General features: G+C 36.7%; 2 protein-coding genes across 2 annotated transcripts in view; both read right to left on the minus strand.

The window, feature by feature from the left end:
• Positions 1-2,990, minus strand: part of kiaa1191 (KIAA1191 ortholog) — a 33,017-nt gene extending 30,027 nt beyond the window's left edge. Inside the window, exons 1-2 of the mRNA XM_061902101.1 lie at positions 2,837-2,990; positions 2,272-2,367 (exon numbers count right to left, since the gene is read on the minus strand). Coding sequence (XP_061758085.1) covers positions 2,272-2,299 — 28 coding nt within the window. The 5' untranslated portion in view covers positions 2,300-2,367; positions 2,837-2,990. The remainder of the gene's footprint in view (positions 1-2,271; positions 2,368-2,836) is intronic.
• A 5,112-nt stretch (positions 2,991-8,102) lies between these two features.
• On the minus strand, positions 8,103-12,840 carry LOC133553649 (C-X-C motif chemokine 11-6-like). The gene is made up of 4 exons (XM_061902102.1): positions 12,689-12,840; positions 12,446-12,563; positions 9,479-9,556; positions 8,103-9,338 (listed from the first exon to the last, which is right to left on the minus strand). The coding sequence occupies exons 1-4, from the start codon at positions 12,750-12,752 to the stop codon at positions 9,254-9,256; spliced, it is 345 nt and encodes a 114-aa protein (XP_061758086.1). The 5' UTR covers positions 12,753-12,840; the 3' UTR covers positions 8,103-9,253.
• Positions 12,841-13,097: the final 257 nt, after the last annotated feature.

Here is a 13,097-nt window from a genome sequence, read left to right on the forward strand (position 1 = left end):
TGGTTATACTTGTATAGCGCTTTTCTATCCCTTTTTAAAGGTATAAACTTTCGTCATGTTGTTAATCAGAATCAGAATCCACTTTTTTGGCCACGTTATTGGGGCGGTATAGCTCGGTTGGTAGAGCGGCCGTGCCAGCAACTTGAGGGTTGCAGGTTCGATCCCCGCTTCCGCCATCCTAGTCACTGCCGTTGTGTCCTTGGGCAAGACACTTTACCCACCTGCTCCCAGTGCCACCCACACTGGTTTAAATGTAAATATTAGATATTGGGTTTCACTATGTAAAGCGCTTTGAGTCACTGGAGAAAAAGCGCTCTATAAATATGATTCACTTCACTTCATTTCACTAAAACAACTAGCCGAAAATGCTCTTGAAGATACTCTCTCTGATTGGTTAAAAGCCCATCACGTGACCAGAGCGCCATGTTTGCTTTCGACTTTGAAACTGAGTTGGCCATACTCTCTCTATACACAGCTTGGGCTTACACTGTGTTTTGTTTTTTGTTGCGCCCTAAAAAGTGTCAATAATGTAAGTACTGTAGTTATTACACACCATCTTGGTGGTGGTTTTCACTAACACAGTTGGAGGTGTTGAAATCGCTAATGCTAATCGGTAGCATGTCAGTAGCCAAACTAATGTATATTAGCTTTAAGCTAGCACATTTTTGAAAAGGTGGATCCATGCTTTGTTTGAAGCTTTTTTTTTTTAATCAATTACTTTGTTGGCATTATCAATCAATCAATCAATCAATGTTTATTTATATATCCCTAAATCACAAGTGTCTCAAAGGGCTGCACAAGCCACAATTAGAAATTGCAACATTACCTGACATTACACTGTTCCACATGATGATGGGTCGACTTTTTAATCATTTCTTTTTTCCCCCCTCAAGGAATTGTTGGTTCAATTCCAAATTGTACAACTTCTTTGAAGATGTTTGGCTGGTATCAGCAAGCGGATATGTATCGCTCCATTGCGGGTTCATCCAAAGCAGCACAGACCTGGCTTATAAAAGGCCTACTGAAAGCCACCACTAGCGACCACGCAGTCTGATAGTTTATATATCAATGATGAAATATTAACATTGCAACACATGCCAATACGGCCTTTTCAGTTTACTAAATTGCAATTTTAAATTTCGTGCGAAGTATCCTGTTAAAAACGTTGCGGTATGATGAGGCGTGCGTGTGATGTCACGGATTGTAGCGGACATTTTGTTCCAGCCCGATCCCAGCTATAAGTAGTCTGCTTTAATCGCATAATTACACGGTATTCCGGACATCTGTGTTGCTGAATCTTTTGTAATTTGTTCAATTAATAATGGAGACGTCAAAGAAGAACGATGTAGGTGGAAAGCGGTGTATTGCAGCTGCTTTTAGCAACACAAACACAGCCGGTGTTTCCTTGTTTACATTCCCGAAGGTGAAGCTTTACTATGAAATAGAGCGGTCAAGCGAACATAGTTCCCCTACCACATGTCAACCGGCAGATTTCGGTGAGAAAATTGTGGTAATAAGTCGGCTCTTACCGTAGACATGAGCGGAGCTCGCGTCGTTCCTAGTGCACCTGTCAAAGAGGCAGCTGCTGACTCTCTTGCCTCCTCACACCGGCCACCCCAGAACGTGGGATGCTTCCACCGTGGAGGAGGGGGAAAAAAAGCTCAGCCCGGCCCGACCGGCCTCCTTCGCCTCGCCTCGTCGAGAAACGTGGCTTCCCTCAGAGACACTGGCGGTCGCCACACCCCTCCGACTTTCAGGTACGACCATATAATCTCACAAAAACACCAGTAACACAATAAGCAGATAAGGGATTTTCCAGAATTATCCTAGTAAATGCGTCTAATAACATCTGAATCGCTCCCACTGCCATCGCCTTTTTTTTAGTGCTTTACTCTAACTTTCCTCATACACGAATCTTTCATCCTCGCTCACATTAATGGGGAAATGGTCGGTTTCTCGGTCCGAATCGCCCTCGCTACTGGTGGCCATGATTGTAAACAATGTTCAGATGTGAGGAGCTCCACAACCCGTGACGTCACGCGCACATCGTCTGCTACTTCCGGTACAGGCAAGGCTTTTTTATCAGCACCAAAAGTTGCGAACTTTGTCGATGTTCTCTACTAAATCCTTTCAGCAAAAATATGGCAATATTGCAAAATGATGAAGTATGACACATAGAATGGACCTGCTATCCCCGTTTAAATAAGAACATCTCATTCCAGTAGGCCTTTAGCAGTCACAAATGTCGTCGACTCAGTAAATCTTTGTTACCTGGCAAGTCTCCTTGTCTTGAGGCCATTCTCCCAAAGGTCAGGACTGGACGCTCAGGTACGAGACAGCGTGAAGGTCCAAATTTAGGTGCAGGATCTGCCAAATAGCCACAGGTTTAGGTTGATCAATTCTAAAAGAGCGGTCTTTGCTTTAATAGGTCAGAGGAGGAACACGGCTAACACAGCAGCTTGTCTTGACTGCACTCCTGTGCTCGGTGTCCAGTTTCTCAGCAGACTCAAATAGAGGGTCTGCTGGCAAGTGACGTCATCATTCATTATTTGATATTTTACAGTCCGCCACACAATCTAGCACGACAGCAGATGGCACGGCTGACCCATTCGCAGATTTTTTAGTTTATATCATGTTACCAGAAGTATGCATGTGACAATAAATCCAAAAACTGAGGTTTAATATCAGAACATGACATTCGAATAAAGTACTTTCGGCAAGCGTTCAAGGGGTGTTCGGTAATTCCGCTATTCTCCCGAATGTATTTAATAAAGGCTAACGCCCATTAATTACTGTCAATACCAGCGTGCAGAATCAAATATATCTAGAGACTTACCTTAACCCTACCGATAGTCCCGGCTTTTTAACTCACACTGGACCAAGTGAGAGAGCAAACACCGCAGCATGTTTGCGCGTCCATGACTTTTGGCCAAGCGGGTTGAAAGAACACCGATGACGCTGCGTCCGTGACGTCAGTGAACGCAACACACGGAAGTGTGAAAAAAAAACCGGCTCAGCCTTTTTGTTTGTTTTAACAACAGAACAAATTGAGTAGAATGCGCTTTGTGTTGATCAGCAAAACATGGACGAGTAGTTTAAACATCCAATACTTTATCTTTCTTTTTTTTTTACACACATCTTGTGGTATCACCAGCAGGTACAGTATTCAGCAGCTTCTCTTGAACTAATTTAGTCGACGCATTTATTTAAAACACCGTGTCCGTCCTACACATTTTACTTCAAACTGTTTCAAAGTTTGTTAACTCATTCTTTACATCATTGTCATGCTCAAAAATGCAAGGAAATGGCATTTTTTATTTCAACTATCATGTTTTTCCCCCAGTCTTGTTGGGCTTTTTCTGTTCTTGCATTCTTGCTCGCACTTTCGACACAATTACTTATTAGCGCCATGTTGTCTAATCAAACCCACCTCTATATGTTTACAAACCCTAAAACCAGTGAAGTTGGCACGTTGTATAAATCGTAAATAAAAACAGAATACATCCATCCATCCATTTCTACCGCTTATTCCCTTTTGGGGTCGTGGGGGGCGCTGGCACATATCTCAGCTAATTATTTGCAAATCCAGTGACGTGCGGTGAGGTTCATGGCTGGTGAGGCACTGACTTCATCACAGTCAGATTGATAAAAATATGAACCCTATAATCCAATCAATCCAATCCACTTTGTTTATATAGCACATTTAAACAACAGGAACGTTTCCAAAGTGCTGCACAGCCATGTTAAAAACAATATTAAAAACTATATTATGCTCCACCAATAAAAACAAAAAATAAATAAATATAAAAACAATATAAAATAAATATGATTAAAAACAATTAAAGGGTAAAAGCAATTGAAACAGTAAAATATAAATCAAAATGTATAAAAAACACGGAGGAAAACAGAGGACACAGGACCACACAACTCACGTAGTGTTAAAAGCCAAAGAATAAAAGTGGGTCTTAAGACTGTGGAAGCAGTTTGAACATGGAGGGGCAGAGTGTTCCGGAGCTTAGGGCCGACCACAGAGAAGGACCTGTCTCCCCTGGTTTTAAGTCTGGTCTTGGGCACCACGAGCTGGAGCTGGCTCTCGGACCTCAGAGCGTGCGCAGGATTGTAAATTTGGATGAGGTCCGAGATAAACTGAGGTGCCAGTCCATTTAAAGATTTAAAAACAAACAGCAATGTTTTAAAATCAATTCTAAAATGAATTATAGAGTATCTTATTCACCATTTGATTGGCAGCACTTAACAGGTTATGTTTAAAAGCTCATACCAGCATTCTTCCCTGCTTGGCACTCAGCATCAAGGGTTGGAATTGGGGGTTAAATCACCATAAAAATATTCCCGGCCGCTGCTGCTCACTGCTCCCCTCACCTTCCAGGGGGTGAACAAGGGGATGGGTCAAATGCAGAGGACACATTTCACCACACCTAGTGTGTGTGTGACAATCGTTGCTACTTAACTTAATGTAGCAGGTACTTTAGCTAGTATAACATAGTATAAATAAATTACACTTATTATTATCATTATTAGCGATAATACTGCTAACGTTAACAATATTCAATTAAAGCTGCAAGCAGCGTTGTTTGGGTCCGCCTTTGGCTGCTGCCCCCGAGACCCACGGCCGGATAAGTGTTAGAAGACGCCTTCGAACCACTATTTTGAGAATATAATGCATTGTGAAAGTAATGCAGTTGTTGTATTGAAGTGAAAATATCAAACTTCCTGTTGATTTTTGCTAAAGTATGTTAATTATTAAAATGTAGGTCTAAGTGAGACCTACATAGTGTTTTTTTGTTTCATGTCTCTCTGACATTCCTACCGGAAGTTACAAGCAGTTTTGTTTGTGTTTTCTTCCTAGGAGCAGTTTGTCCGTGTTGTATTCCTAGGGTTTTTTCATCAGATCGCAATTTTTGCCAGACCTGATGTGTGTGTCAAGTTTGGTGAGTTTAGAAGCATTTTAAAGGGGGTCAAATAACAGCTCAAAGAGGCAAAAATGACATTTTTTAGGAGACTTTGCACAGGGGTTCTTTGAAGGCGCGTAAAATCAAAACCTGAGAACTTATCAAAACTCTGTTCCATACTTTTAATCAGAAGGGTTCAATCTCTCTCCTGTGCGAGTTTGAAGCCAAAGCAACAAACGCACTCAGAGGCGATAATGTTTGAAGAAAGGTGACCGGTTTTTACAAAACTTTTGTTTTGAAGGGGGGATTGCAAACTTCCTGTTGATTTTTGTTGGGGGTTGTCGATCTATGAAATGTAGGTCTAAGCGAGACCTACATAGAGGTTTTTGTTTCATGTCTCTCCGACATTCTTACCGGAAGTTACAAGCAATTTTGTCTGTGTTTTCTTCCTAGGAGCAGTTTTTTCAGTGTTTTATTCAAAAATAGCGCTAGAGCGCAATTTTGAGTTTTGGGGTTTGGGTTTTTTCATTAGATCGCAATATTTGCCAGTCCTTATGTGTGCGCCAAGTTTGGTGACTTTTGAAGCATTTTAAAGGGGTCAAATTACAACGCAAAGAGGCAAAAATGGCATTTTTTGCGAAAATTTTATTTTGAAGGGGTTTTTGCCAACTTCCTGTAGATTTTTGCTGAAAGAAGTGAGTGTATGAAAATTGGGTCTAAGTCAGACCTACATAGGAGTTTTTGTTTCATGTCGCTATGACATTCCTAACAGAAGTTACATGCAGTTTTGTCTGTATTTTTTTCCTAGGGGGCGCTAGAGCGCAATTTTCATTTTGGGGGATTGGTTGCTTAATATGTTGGGAAGGTTTGCTATTATTTTAAATATTTTAAAGACTTGGTCTTCACTTGTTTAAAGAAATTCATTTCTTTTTTTGCTTTGCTTCTTATAACTTTCAGAAAGACAATTTTAGAGAAAAAATACAACCTTAAAAATGATTTTCGGATTTTTAAACACATTTACCTTTTAAATTCCTTCCTCTTCTTTCCTGACGATTTAAAACAATGTTCAAGTAAATTTATTTTTTTATTGTAAAGAATAATAAATACATTTTAATTTAATTCTTTATTTTAGCTTCTGTTTTTTCGACAAAGAATATTTGTGAAATATTTCTTCAAACTTATTATGATTAAAATTCCCCCAAAATATTCTGGCAAATCTAGAAAATCTTTAGAATCAAATTTAAATCTTATTTCAAAGTCTTTTGAATTTCTTTTAAAATTTTTGTTCTGGAAAATCGAGAAGAAATAATGATTTGTCTTTGTTAGAAATATAGCTTGGTCCAATTTGTTATATATTCTAACAAAGTAGAGATTTGATTTAAAACATCCATCCATCCATCCATTTTCTACCGCTTATTCCCTTTCGGGGTCGCGGGGGGCGCTGGCGCCTATCTCAGCTACAATCGGGCGGAAGGCGGGGTACACCCTGGACAAGTCGCCACCTCATCGCAGGGCCAACACATGTCATCAAAATTCTAAAATTAATCTTAATCAGGAAAAATTACTAATGATGTTCCATACATTTTTTAAATTTTTAAAAAAAAGATTCGAATGAGCTAGTTTTTCTCTTTTTTTCGAGTGAATTTTGATTTTTAGAGAGTCGCAGTTGAAGATAAACTATGTTTCAAAATGTAATTTTAATTTTTTTCATTTTTTTTCCTCTATTAAACCATTCAATTAGGTATTTTTTTCATCATTTATTCTCTACAAAAAACCTTCCGTAAAAGGAAAAAAATATGTACGACGGAATGACAGACAGAAATACCAATTTTTATACATACATACGTATATTTATATATATATATATATATATATTAGGGCTGGGCAACGATTAAAAATTTTAATCGAAGTTAATCGCACTATTTCTCCGATTAATCGCGATTAACTGCATTGTATACACAAAGCCCAATAATGAATTGAAAAGTAGTGTGTAGTGCACCTTTATTGGAATATTCTCCCACATGAACAAAAGCGCCAAAACATTTGTTGTGCAAACACAATCAGTCCTTGTTAAACAGTAGCAGTTAAATAGCATATTTGATGAAAATCAACTCCAAAAATGTAAATACAAACATTTAAGCTTATTGCCACTGCCAGGGTATTTAAGTTATCCTGTTTGTTATGGAAAATAAATATAATCTACATACAAATCTCTGAGCCACAATCATAACATCTGAACAGGCAATTTCTGAGGTAACAGCAGAAACATTTTTTTTATTATGTTTAAAAAACCTATATTATAGGTAGTGGGCTGTTTTAGGGAATTTTGGATCAAATTATCCGTAGTAGCAATATTAATAATGTTGTGTTTATTCTGCGTAGTGCACTTAAAATAATTATGACCATATCTAGGAATTGATATGATGGGAATTTTCCGATTGTTTGCTTGGTGCTTTGATAAACTGAAGGCATCATATACATGGTACTATATTGTGATGTTATGAACCAGGGGAAAAAAAGAACTACCCTACCCAGCATGCAACAGGAGTGAGGAGCATGTATAGGTTGTGTCGCCATGACGGCATCTTGTATGTTGTGATATGCACGCTCTGAAAGCAAACGTTAAGAAGTCAGCCAACACTCCTGGTCTGCATTATTCATAAATAGACAGACAACACATATACTCCGCTGCTTCACAGGCCGCTGGATGTAGCCGGCAAAGTATTCCCATGCTAGCTAGCCGCTCTAGCAAGCACGCCTCATTCAGTCCAAAACGGCCCGATCTATCCACATCCAGAATTGTCTGGCGGTCGTAAGTGATCCCGGAGTGACCACGCTGTAAGCCAGCCATGACATTTGCAGAATTGTCCCGTATTTTTGCCAAATGTTCCATCTTTACCAAGAGCCCCTCCACGCCGGGCGACGCCATCTTGTTAAGAAAAGGCGTTAACAAAATAAAAGCATGTAAACAACATACGCAAATGTGCGATAAAATAATTGTCGGCGTTAATAGATTGATGAGTTAACGCGTAATTAACGCATTAATTTGCCCAGCCCTACAAATGACACAACATGCCAACCTCACTGGTCTTGGGTTTTGTACTACAGTCATGATGTAGAAACCCAGGTCTCCTTGAAGTCAAGTGCAACATCATATTTAAATATATCGGACGCTGAAGAAACAAATAAATGTCGTTTTCCCCCTTTTTTATTATTACAAAAAAAGTGCAGGTGGATTTCATAATCATTTGTACATATTAAAGAACATGCAGTGGTAGAAAAATACTGTTAATCAAGTCATTTAAATACATAAACATGTCATTTGTGGATGGCAGGGGTGTCCAAAGTGCGACCCGCAGGTAATTTTTTAACGCCCCCCACGGCACATTTTAAATATAAGATAGAAAAAAATGTTAAAACATAAAAAGTGTTGTAAAAGAGAAAACAGGTGAAATGTAACAAGAAATTGTTGCAATGTTGACTCTAATAACACAAAGCTGCCATGCAGGCTGTTTCTTTCTTTCAAAAAATAATAATGAATCAAAATCAATGTCATTTTGAATTATTGACCTATTCAAGGCTCCAATTACCTCACATTAAATATTCCACTTGGAGATATTTTGGGGGGGAAAGTTTGCATATTTTGTGTTTGCCATATAAAAAACTGAGCTGTTTTTTTCAAAGAAGGGCCTAAAATGAACAAACAAAAAACATAAACAACAATAAAACTTATGATTGACGGATAGATCTGAAGTTGATCTCGAGATTATTGTGTTAAAAGTAAACAGAAAAAAAATTTATGATTTATTTTCTAACACTTTAATGAGTGGGACCCTTTTGGATCCCCAATCATTTTAGTGTGATTTTTTTTTTTTTAATGTCATTGCTCCAAAAATAATAATAATTAAAATATGAGTTATTGACCTTTTTAATGCTCCAAATATTATATAATGTCAAATATTCCACTTAAAAATATATTAGATGAAAATATTGCATATTTTGTGATTTTTTTTTTGTGACAAAAAGAGCATACAACTTAAATCTTAAATCATTATATTGACAGATAGACTTAATGTTGATTTAGGGATTTAAAACGTGAATAATAATAAAAATAATAATACTGAATAATGACACATTTTTTATATTTTTTTGACCAAAACCCTTTGGGGTCCCCGGGATCAAGTCTGAGTGGAGGCCGAAATGTATATTTTTTATACATATATTGTATTGTTTTTTAAAATAAAAAATATCAAAATGGCCCCAGCTTGCTTTGATTTTCCAGTGTTCGGCCCTCAGTGGATCAAGTTTGGACACCCCTTGTACATGGCATCCTTAGTCCTTTTCTAGGCTTTTTCACTTGTCTTGGTGGGGATTGGAGTTGAACTGGTGCCGACTGCAGAAGGAGCTTTGCTGGATCGAGTTTTTCTTCTGAAATCACAGAACACAAAGAAACATATACTGGCACATTAGTGCACAAATACTATATATTTTTTTATGTCTAACGTGGTTCTAATTATGTTTCATGTTTGCAGTGTGTTTGCTGAGGATGTCCACCAAGATGTACTCACGTCAAGTTTTCAAGCAGACGTCGTTTCGCATCGGGCTCCAGGTTCAGGCAGACATTGGAGCCATATTTTGTGGAGACCCTGGGGAAACAGACAGCAAAGGTAAAAAAAAAATGTTAAAAAAAATGTCCATTTACACATCTTTGATGTACATCAGGTGCCAAAATTGGACTGTAAAATTGCATTTTTTTTATTTACAGTGAAAAAACGAATGTATGTTTTTTATTGACAGTAAAAAAACAATACATTTTGTCAAAAGTTTGGACACGCCTCAATAAGCATGAAAAAATGTGCCTCAGTGTTTGACTGGTATTATCTAAGCCAGAGGTGTCAGTCATTTTCACTGAGGGCCACTTCGCAGTCATGTTTGGCCCCATTTTTACACAATTGTTTAATGCAATTTATGACTATTTTTTTTCAAACTAAAATGTATTAAAAATATGGTAAGTTGCAATAACATCCCCTCGAAATGTAGTGTATATTACTGTAAATAGAAAAATAATACTGCTGTTTTTATGGTTAAAAAAAATCACTGTAGAATCTTGGCACTTGAGCTGCTCAGTTGCCAGAATTTTGCTGTAAAATTTTCATTGTTTTTTTTACTGTCAATAAAAAATTATATTAGTTTTTTAACTGTAAATAAAAAAAAATGCAATTTCACGGTCGAATTTTGGCACTTGAGCTGCTCAGTTGCCAGAATTTTGCTGTAAAATTTTCATTGTTTTTTTTTACTGTCAATAAAAAAATTATATTAGTTTTTTCACTGTAAATAAAAAAAATGCAATTTTACAGTCGAATTTTGGCACTTGAGCTGCTCAGTTGCCAGAATTTTGCTGTGAAATTTTAATTGTTATTTTAATGTCAATAAAAAATTGCCTTAGTTTTTTCACTTTAAATAAAAAAAAAAATCAATTTTACAGTTGAATTTTGGCACCCGAGCTGCTCAGTTGCAATATTTTTACTGTAAAATTTTCATTGGTTTTTTACTGACAATAAAAAAAAATACATTAGGTTTTTCACTGTAAAAAAAAAATGCAAATTTACAGTCAAATTTTGGCACCTGAGCTGCTTAGTTGCCCGAATTTTACTGTAAAATTGTCATTGTTTTTTTTAACGTCAATAAAAAAATATATTATTTTTTTCACTGTAAATAAAAAAAATATACAATTTTACAGTCAAATTTTGGCCCCAGAGCTGCTCAGTTGCCAGGATTTTACTGTAAAATTTGTATCGTTTTTTTACTGTCAAAAAAAAAAACACATTAGTTTTTTCACTGTAAATGAAAAGAAAATGCAATTTTACGGTCGAATTTTTGCACCCGAGCTGCTCATTTGCAAGATTTCTACTGTAAAATTTTCATTGTTTTTTTTACTGTCAATAAAAAAAATTACATTAGGTTTTTCACTGTAAAAAAAAAAGCACATTTACAGTCGAATTTTGGCACCTGAGCTGCTTAGTTGCCTGAATTTTACTGTAAAATTTTCATTGTTTTTTTAACGTCAATAAAAAAAAATATTAGTTTTTTCACTGTAAATAAAAAAAAAATACAGTTTTACAGTCAAATTTTGGCCCCAGAGCTGCTCAGTTGCCAGGATTTTACTGTAAAATTTTTATTGTTTTTTACTGTCAATAAAAAAAAAATTACATTAGTTTTTTCACTGTAAAGAAAAAGAAAATGCAATTTTACAGTCGAATTTTGGCACCAGAGCTGCTCAGTTATCAGAAATTTACTGTAAAATTTTCATAGTTTTTTTTACTGTCAATAAAAAATATATACATTAGTTTTTTTTACTCTAAATAAAAAAATGCAATTTTACAGTTAAAGTTTGGCACCTGAGCTGACAGTTTTTTTTTTTTTTGTTTTTTTTAACCGCAAATCAACAACTTTAGGTTTTTGGGTGTATTATTTTAAATGCTAAAACTGCATCATAGTTAATTACAGTAAAAAAAAAAAAAAGTACTTTTTTTTCATGTAGCGAACATTGCTGTAAAAAACACAGTAAATTTCACAATTTTACTATGAAATCTATTGCTACTTTTACTTTTCACAATTCTAAATCATTATTATTAGTATTCATTTATTATTAAAATGCTTTGCTTAGTGTTCTCGTGAGACGTGTAAAAACGCCAACTCAACACCAAGCCAAACTAATGAAAAGAACGTCGTTGTAAGCTTGACCATTTACTTTTGGACAATTTTTCATAGACAAGATGGTGAAAAACTGAAAAGAACAAACCTACTTATTGCCTCTGTACATATGAAAATGTAACAGTAATGTCCAAAAATGTCCAGCAGAGGGAGACTCCCGTCTGCCTGAATGACTTGAAGACATTATTAAAGTTAAAGTTAAAGTACCAATCTAGTTCGACAATTATATTCAACATATCGGCACTATTACACTTTTTTAACGCGTCTGACATATTAGCTTGTTAAAGACAACTTACGGCATTGCTTCTTCCCCGCTTTGTGTAGGATGGCAACAGAAATGACTACAGAAGACCGCAACATGTATGACTTGCTTTCGAACAAATACCGGAAGTCAACCAACAGGAAGTCATTTAACGGAAGTGACATCATCTAACTGCTGTTTACTGATTAAAGCATACAATAAATATAAACAAATTAAAGCATTGCAGTCACTAATACAAAAATATTATCAAGTAATTATGTAAAGAATATTAACAATTGTCTTCAGGACAACACCGTTTGAATGTTTGATAATATATTTTAGACGATATTTCAATTAAAATAATTTGAGATTACATGGAGTACATATATTTTTTAAGAAAGAATACATTTTGTTGATCCGTACTATTTCCAGGCTTTCGAGAGCCAGATAAAAAGAAGTAGCGGGCCATATATCTGGGCCCCGGGCCTTGAGTTGGACGCCTGTGATCTAAGCATAGCAGCCCATTCCTTATTGGTTTGGAGCTGTGTTTGAATATTGCCCGCTGTAGAAGACGTCTTACATGATCTCCACTTTGTTGCAGAAGGCAGAGGCTGGATATATCGTGAGGTTTTTGATGTCCGACTTTCGGACATGCGTGTTCTTGGCATCTTGGCAAAGACAACTCTTTGGTTTTTCACCTAGACAGGGATGACAGAAGCGAAAGACTTGATTAGTCTAAAACCTCAACCTCGGCCACAAATCCCACAGAGCTAACTTGTGACCGCGTTGATGTAAAATGTGAACAATAAGAGTCAAAACTTACGTTGAGCTGCAGTCATGCAGATAACGGCAGCCAGGAGAAGCATGGCTTTGGCGGTCCGGCACATGGCTGTGGTGGCGGTCTGTCGGGTCGAGGAGATGCTGGGACTGAAAAGGTTAAGTGGAGGAGCAAAACACTGAGTGACTGTGACACCATGAGCTTCCTTTTATACGCACCCTTCCAATGCTCATGGGCCATTTTTTGGTTTGGAAAGTGAAACTCACAAACCACAGAGGAAATGAATGAAAGACTTTCATTCCACGAACCAACCTACACACCTCCCTAACCCACCCACCTACTTTCCCACCCATCTTATTTATTTATTTGTCTAATACATTTTTGTTTTTAGAATTTCATTTTTAATTGGTTTATTTCTTTAAATTGGTCTTATTTTTTTACTCGAACGGTCTGT

Source organism: Nerophis ophidion, linkage group LG05 (genome assembly GCF_033978795.1).
Source record: "Nerophis ophidion isolate RoL-2023_Sa linkage group LG05, RoL_Noph_v1.0, whole genome shotgun sequence".
Taxonomy (NCBI): Eukaryota; Metazoa; Chordata; class Actinopteri; order Syngnathiformes; family Syngnathidae; genus Nerophis; species Nerophis ophidion.